This window comes from Myotis brandtii, unplaced genomic scaffold (genome assembly GCF_000412655.1).
Source record: "Myotis brandtii unplaced genomic scaffold, ASM41265v1 scaffold350, whole genome shotgun sequence".
NCBI lineage: Eukaryota > Metazoa > Chordata > Mammalia > Chiroptera > Vespertilionidae > Myotis > Myotis brandtii.
Genome location: NW_005363468.1, coordinates 2,040,095 through 2,048,507, shown reverse-complemented (window position 1 = coordinate 2,048,507; position 8,413 = coordinate 2,040,095). Strand labels below are relative to the sequence as shown.

The 8,413-nt window shown below is 40.3% G+C and overlaps 1 protein-coding gene across 9 annotated transcripts in view; it reads left to right on the top strand.

Moving 5' to 3' along the window:
* Positions 1–7,335, top strand: part of LMO7 (LIM domain 7) — a 217,723-nt gene extending 210,388 nt beyond the window's left edge. For 7 of the 9 annotated variants that reach the window (XM_014544078.1, XM_014544077.1, XM_014544080.1 and 4 more), the window contains 3 exons: positions 1,831–2,106; positions 3,959–4,067; positions 5,171–6,667. In XM_014544078.1, coding sequence (XP_014399564.1) covers positions 1,831–2,106; positions 3,959–4,067; positions 5,171–5,305 — 520 coding nt within the window. In that variant the 3' untranslated portion in view covers positions 5,306–6,667. Of the gene's footprint in view, positions 1–1,830; positions 2,107–3,958; positions 4,068–5,170 lie in introns of all 9 variants that reach the window. The other 2 variants (XM_014544074.1, XM_014544082.1) reach the window with 1 other exon arrangement.
* The last annotated feature ends 1,078 nt before the right edge of the window (positions 7,336–8,413 follow it).

Genomic DNA, 8,413 nt, shown 5'->3' with positions numbered 1-8,413 from the left:
CCCTAGCACTTAAATATTATTAAATATACAATTTAAAAAAAAGTGTCCCTAGTACTTGTTAAATAAATGGTGGCTCACAGATTAGGTAGAATATGCTACAACTATTAAAGAATTGAAAGCGGCATATTGCTGCTCAAAACTTTGTGGGTTAAAATAATGATTAACATCTCACAGTTCTGAGGGTCGACTGGGCAGTTCTTTACATGGTGTTGGTCAGGGAACCTGGACAGCTCTAGTCATTCAGAGCTGGGCTGGCAAATTTTTTTGTATGAAGAAAGATAGTAAGTAATTTACTTTGTAGGCCACATAAGTCACTGTCAGATTTTCTTTGTTCTGGTTGTTTTATGACTGAAAATATGAAATACCCTTCACTCACGAGTTGTCCATAGGCTGGCCATGGCTGTGATTTGCTGACCCCTGAGAGAGAGGCTCCACTAAGAACTCAGCTGGGAGCCTCTTTTCTCCATGTGGGCTCTCCACATAGCTGCTTGGGCAGCCTCATGACACAGCACCTGGATTCAAAGAGGAAACCTTGCAAGAGGATAAGCCCTAGTGCTTATTAGCAAACCTCCATTTGTATCGTGCTTGCTCATGTCCCATAGGTCTACATGTCACATGGCCAAGCCCAGAATCAGTGAGAGGGGACTACACAAGGGCACAGATGCCGGGAGGGATGGTTCATTGGGGGAGCCACGAAAGTGTCATATCACATGAGCTGACATGAAGATAGTTCTAAGACCATATATATTATATGGAATAAAGCAATGAAGAATATGTATTGTAGAATAATCCTATTTGTTTAAGAATGGTAAACACATCACATATATTGCATATGACTATAGACATTGCTATACTTACATATGTCAATTTGTAGAAGGATACACAGTTAATAATGGTAACATTTGGGATTAGCACAGGTAAATTGTGGTGAGAGAGGGGAAAACCTTATTCCTCCTTCAGATACCCTTCTCTACTGCCTGGGTCTTTCTCATCATGATGATGTAGTACTTCTATAACTTCAAAAGAAAAAAGATATATTTTTAAAATTTGGGTTAAGAGATAAAGTTTTAAAAGTAATAACAAAATTGACTAGGTAGAAACATACCCTCATAATTTGGAGTCATTCTTTATAGATCAGAATTAATGTAAGTATATTACTTCATTTAAGAGAGATTTCCCAAACTTTGTATTTGCATGAGGTTTTGGTAGTGAGTGAATGAGGGCTACACAGTAGCAATGGCATGGATTACTTTGGAATCAGGGAGACTTTGGTTTGAAAGCTAGTCCACCACTGGCTAGTTCTTTTTATTATGGACAAGTTAACTTCTATGAGAGTGTATATATATATATATATAGTATTGTGAAGATTAAATAATTCAATATTTTTGTGACAGTGTTTAGTCTAATACCGGACATATGTAGGTGTTTAAAAAGATGTGTGTGGTTTCATTTGTTTGGGGTCTAAAAATGAAGATTGGTATGTCTAAACAGTTAAAGATTTAAAGGGCAAATATGTGTGGTCTTTGTCTAAGTAATTTATTTAAAAAATACTTTTCTTTGTATTTTCCTTTCTACTTTGGTATTTATTCTTTAACCTAAGCACCAAGTAAATAAAAATAGAAATCAATGAAGGTTAACTGAATATGAAACACCAGGATGCCTCTGATGAAAAGAAACTTCAGTTTTAAAAGTAAATTTATATGTACTTGGACTTGTTAGATTAACACCTGCTTATAAAATATATAAAAGTGATGTTTTAGTGACTGTAATGTTAAATAATTTCTGGTTGACTGTGTTATGTAATTGTGGCTAATCCTTTCTCTGTTTCAGAGGCGAATCTCTAGATAACCTGGAGTCCCCAAGGTCGAATTCTTGGAGACAGTCCCCTTGGCTCAGTCAGTCCACAGGGGTCTATGCTTCTTCCTCTGTCCAAGACTTCAGCCGCCCACCCGCTCAGCTGGTGTCCACGTCCAACCGTGCCTACATGCGAAACCCGTCCTCCAGCGTACCCCCGCCTGCAGCGGGGCCCGTGAAGACCAGCCCCGCACCGTCGCCCACTCCACGCAGCCATTTCCCTTCAACTTCCCCATCCCAGCCACGCAACAGGTGAGGCCCTTTGGGTTTCTCCTTTTCTTAATTTCAGGGGTATTTTTTCATTAAAATTCCCTCCAAATCTTGTCCAAGCTTCCCAAAGAAAGCCATGCCTTTTTGAATGTATCAAGTTCAGTGTTCTTTTGTCAGATCAGTTCAAAGGGCTTTCTTCATAGCTTTCTAAGAGCATTCATGGATGTCTCCCGAAGCCCTTGGTGACTTCTCAAATACCAGCATCATTGCCGCTGTCTCATTGGCCAGTGCTGTGGTCAGTGACTTGGGTACAGATGTACCTGGATCATTCTCAATATGCAATCATACAGATACACAGTAGCCTAAGAATGCATTTGAAATTTATGAGCAAAAGCAATCGTGTGAAAGGGTTGACTGCTTTAATGAGACAATACAAACTCATTTTATAGAAACTGAGTGTAAAAGGAAAGCATTGTAACCAAGCTCCTTGTCTATGGAACTTTTAAGCAGTTAGATACTGTTTTTTTGTTTTGTTTTTGGTTGTCTATGGAACTTTTAAGCAGTTAGATACTGTTTTTTTGTTTTTGTTTTTTTTTTTGGTTCTTGATTTTCAAAAGTATTGCCTGCCTCTTACTGGTTTGCCGACATTTTGTTCAGATGACAGCAACTGATTCTGTGGATCATATGCCATGGGAACTGTGGAGGAGTTATAACCATAGGTCTTGAATAAAAACTTGCCTTTTGCTATGGAGGAAAGCTCAGATAGCAGCAGGCATTGGGTGTTTAGATCTGAGTAGCTTCTCCACTGATCAATGAGGCTTCATGAAGCCGCACACAGCAGTGTTTCTAGTGTTACCCAAAGGTAGTGCTACTAGCATATACTGCTTCTCATGCAAATGAAATACTGAAAAGTAGAAACACAATGATTGATATTGGGATTTGTTTTACCCATTAAATACAGGGTTTTTCTTAAGAGAATATATTTTAGATCCATCTAAAAATGTTGCTTGTACCAGGATCTATAAAATGTGTCAGGGAGTTTGAGTTGAGAGAAGGTGGGGTGAGAATTTATGGTCAATTATAAAGGAAGATGAAGGCCATGTGTGGGGGAGACAGTACCCATTTCCTGAGAGCCCCCCCTGGGAGAACACACAGGAGACAGGCCAGGGCTTTTCTGCCTGAAAAGGCCTCTGTCTGGGAGGTGGTGCTCTGACATGAGGCACTCCACAGCTGTGCACTTTTCAATGCCACTGAAGTGCTAGGCTAGTACTGTGGCATCCAGAGGTAAGAAGTGGCCTACCCCTTCCCACCTTGGAGAAAAGGTGAGACTTGTATCCAAAGGGAGGTAGAAACTCTCCTTACTTATCTAAATGGTAGCTGACAGGCATTTTCCGTTTCATTCTCCCCAGAGGCAGTCCTCAAGCCAGAGGCACAGTAAGGAAAGCAGCTACTTCTGTTTAAATGAAATATTGGGCGAATGAGAAAGAGGATGGGAAACTAAGGTTGGGAGGGTAGCTTACAAGGCCTTTCGGAAGAAGTGGTGGGGCTGCTCTTTTGGTGAGAGATGACATGATTAGACTTGTGCTTTGGAAGAGGGGAGACTACTGCTGAATACAAGTTGATCTAAGGAGGATAGCGTCTCAAAATGCAGAGTGGACTAATTGCACCAAAATTGTTCATTTATTGAATAGGCATCAAGGATTTCTGAACCATCGCAGAGATCCTTCAAGGTATAATATAATCAGGGCACATTTTGATTGGCTGGTGAAACTTTTCCTCCCACAGATTAGAGACTTTCCTAAATTGTTAATGTTAACACCCGAGTATGATTGTAAAATAATAACCTTGAGCTGCACAGATGAAAGCCTCCATTCCACTCTCGTTCTGCATCTAGGTCAGTCAGTGGGAAGCGCGTGTGCTCCTACTGTCATAACATTCTGGGCAAAGGAGCTGCCATGATCATCGAGTCCCTGGGTCTTTGTTATCATTTATATTGTTTTAAGGTGAGATTAAGATAAACAGCCGCTGCTGCCCTGCAAAGCTTTGCTTGGAGAGCGAGCGCATGGCTGCTTTGCGCGCTGGGGGTTGACGTGCCGTTAGCGAGCTAGGTGCTGCTGTATTTGTCGGTCTGTGCTGCATTTGGAATCTCAAATGGCTTGCTACTACTTAGTTCTCAAATCCTGAACCTGGCTTCAAAAGTTGTAGAAATGCTCTGCACTTCCCATCTCCAATCTGTTAAGATTCCATTAGTAAAATTTACAGTGCATACATGCTGTCTCTGTCATGCGGTCCTAGGCATATTTGAAATGTAATTTAATAATGTCATTAACAGCATGGGGATGGGACGTGCAATTATAAAAGGATCTAAAAGCTTAGCTTTGACTAAGGAAAAGCATGGGAAATATTTTTACAGTTGCACAGCTGCTTGCACTTGATGGTTGCTTACACCTGAGAAAGAACTAAGGCTGTAATGACTTTATTTTGCGGTAACTGTCTTTAGAGACACATCTATTTGATTCTTGAACTTGTGTTGGGCCATAGAGTGATTCCGGTTGTTGATCCCAGAGTCCCACGGACCACAGCTTGTTTAAGCTTGTATATTGCTGGCGTGGGCTGTTTCTAGGGAAAGCAGAATGAGTCACAATGATTAGTGTTGGAGCACTTGGAACCAAAATGCCCAGCCTTGAGGTGCCAACACTTGCCAGGCTGGTGCAGTGGGAGCCCTGGGCGCGTCCCACCCCAGAGCGGAGTGCCAGACCCCCAGCATCCATTCACTCCCACGGTTCTTTCATGTGGTGCTTTATCCTCTCTCATTCCCCAGTGAGAAGAGAAGACTCGCTTTCTTTAAGCCAGTCAATGAATTGTTTTTGCTCTTTCGGTATATTTAGAATGATCATCTTGGCTTTTAAAATTGGCTCTATGAATTCTTTAATGACTCATCCAGCAGGCTTGATTTTAATCTACTAATTATCTTTTGGCTTTTTTTTTTTTCCTGAAATATATCTAAGAGCTTATTAGCTGCATTTTGCTCAGTTGTTTTTTCCAGGAGCGCCCCAACCTTTCTTGAGCTCATCGCATGTGCATTTTTTTTTTTTTTTGTTCTCAGTGTGTTGCCTGTGAGTGTGACCTCGGAGGCTCTTCCTCAGGAGCCGAAGTCAGAATCCGAAACAACCAACTCTACTGCAACAACTGCTATCTCCGATTCAAATGTAAGAGAGCAAATCAGGGAGAAAATTTCTAATCTTTTAAGGAAACCGCGCGTTCCCATGCATTTCCCTGAACCTGTGCCCATCTCCCCCTCGAGCTCCCTGCCTTAGAACTCCAGGTCTCAGGAACCCTAGTGTGGCCCACCCATTCCAAGAGGGTACGGTGGGTGGGTCAGGGCTCGGGAGTGCAGCCACACAGGGTGGGTGTGGGGCTGAGGAACTGGAGAGGGGCGTGTGCCCGAGTCAGGACGATGTCCTGTGGGGTCTGCTCCGTCTGGAGAAACTGCCAATGACCTGAGGATCCGAACAAACCGAAACACAGTTAACATGAATTTTTGGTGTAGACTGTCATCAAGTGTTCTCTCATCATTAGCCATTAGCTGATTTCTATTATTCAACAAGGGGCTCTGATTATGTGATTTAGAATATGATCAGTTTTAAAAACTGTGGTTTGAAAGGTCATAGAGAATAGTCAGTTTATGCTTTGTTATTACGTAATCAGATATCAGCATAAACATTTTTAAAAGGAGAGCATGAAGTCTGATTATATGGCATTTCACTGTTATTTTCGGAAAAGTTGAGTTTTTCAACAACGTCACATGCTATTTTGCGTCTAATCATGTTTTTGTTTCTAAGTGTGCTATGAAACCGCGGGTAGCACGATTAGATTGCGTATTGCTTATAGCTCCACGAAGACAGCCATTACTGCCGTGTATATTTTGAACCTTGATGCTGGTAACATGTGTTTCTTCCCAATGTGAAAGGGTGTTACAAGTGGTATCAGCAAATCCCTTTGCTTTTGAACTCAGAGGTATTTATATGGCCCTTTATGTGAAGAGTGCTTTGGAAATGGTTTCAGCCCAGTCAACTCTCTTTTATCTGTCAGCGGGGTCTGAGTCTTCTTACCCCAGCAGCCCAGTCCTTCTCTGGATGCTGCTTGGAGAATGTCAAGGCTGGGTGTGCAATGGCGGGGAGTGTGTATATGTGTGTGTGCTTTTCTCTCTTCAATCAAATTTCAAAGCCAAATAGAATTTATATTTGGGGGACTCACCATGGAAAAAGTGCCCATGCCTTTTCTCTTCTCCAACACAAATAAAAGAGAGTTGAGTGTAACTTACTTCTATACCAGCAGTTCCAAGACCTCTAGTATCCAGAGGCTGGGGTTTGCCTCGCTTTATCCTCAGTGAGTGACAAGGTGACTTTCTACCTCGAGAGGCCATTCTCTGAGTGATTACTGCTATGCATCCCAAACGGCAATATTCCAGAGTTTCTGAATCTAAGCGCTGTTCTTTCTTCTCTCCCTGCCTGATCAGCTGGACGGCCAACCGCCATGTGATGTAAGCCTCCATACGAAAGCACTGTTGCAGATAGAAGAAGAGTTGGTTGCTGCTGATGTAGATCTATAAATATATGTTGTATGTCTTTCTCTCTCTCTCTCTCTCTTTTTTTTTAAAGAATAACACTTTTTTTTTTGGCCTCTGTAGATTACATCAGAGCAGTACAGACTTGGTAGAACCTGTATTTTTGTTGTTGTTTATTTATAAGGAGGTAATTATGTGTGGGGAAAAGTGCAGTATTTACTTTCTGAGTTCAGCATCCTAACAGCACAAGGGTAAAAAGAACTTCAAAATATTTTTTGAGGCTGATAATGATCAGTGGTGTTTTGAAGAGGGTTATTTTATTGTTTTTTTTTAAGGTTCTAAAACATTATTTGAAATAGTTAATATAAATATATAATTGCATTTGCTGTTTATTGTAATGTATGCTAAATTAATACAGAACCATATGGAAAATGTCACTAAAATGCACCCCCAAATTTGCTTTCTGTATCCTTCTTTTCAGCTATATATTATGATTTGGAAACAATTAGCTTATATGAAATGCTATTTGCTTGATGAGGGGAGCTCTGTTTTCTTTAGAATTGTCACTAGCCAGTTTTCAATAGAAAGCTGCTGCTTTTCATTAATGAAAAATCACTATAGTTTGTATACCAAAAATTTTCTCCAGGAAGTAGTGAGCCTTTCTGTCCAACTGTATTTGTAAATAAAATTGCTGATGCATTTAAGGAGTGGTTCTTTTTTTATTTTTTTTTTCTTGTGTGTTTTTGTGTGTGTCTACCTTCCAAGTACTTTAGTCATAATTCAGTATGTGACTTTTTGTGATATTATGTTTTATTTACCATCTTCACTGAGGTATAAATTGACATCATAAATTGCATATATAAACTGTACAATATGACAAGTTTGGGCATAAATGTATACCTCTGAAACTATCACCACACTCTTGATATTGTTTTTATAGAAAAATTTTAACAAGGAACTTTATTTTTGATGGGAAGCTGTTTTTGAATGCAGTACATTTTTATGGTAAGAGGTGAAGTGAATGGTGAATTGTTGGATCATTTGCATAAAATCTTTATTCTTTTGCTTCCTCAGTGATAAAAATGAGCCCAGCTGGCATGGCTCAGTGGTTGAGCATTAACCTATGAGCCAGGATGTCAGGGTTCGGTTGCGGGCTTGATCCCCTGTAGAGGGTGTGCAGGAGGCGGTCAATCAATGATTCTCTCTCCTCATTGATGTTCTCTCTCTCTCTCTCTCTCTCTCTCTCTCAAAAAATATATAACAATAAGTTTAGAAAATGTGTACAGTAAAAATACTGATATTTCTAATGTTTTGCAATCTGGAGTGGGAATTAAAGAATAAAACACTGAAGCATGCTTTGAGAAAAATATAAACTTGCTTGATTCTATTATAATAATGAGAGTGGAGTGGATGGATAATTTCAGGATATGAGAACTGTATTGGAATAGGTTAGAACTATAGTAGATGATAGGAGATCATGACTCGAAACTATGATGGGACCTGACCAGAAGTGAAAGAGTAACTCTGGAACTTCAAGCTTAGGTAGTTTAGAGACTGATATTGTTGAGGAAGGAGATGAGCTCTGTTCTGGATATATTGCAGGGTTGACATATAAGAAGTGCCTAACAGTAACTGGAGAGAAGGGTTTGAGTATACGCAGGAGAAAGAAATGGCATCTATTAATGTTTGTTTGCATGCTTGAATTGACTTCAATGAAAAGTTTATTTCCCCACCTGAGTGGAAGTCAAGAAGGTCGGTTCATCTAGCAGTTCAATAATGTGA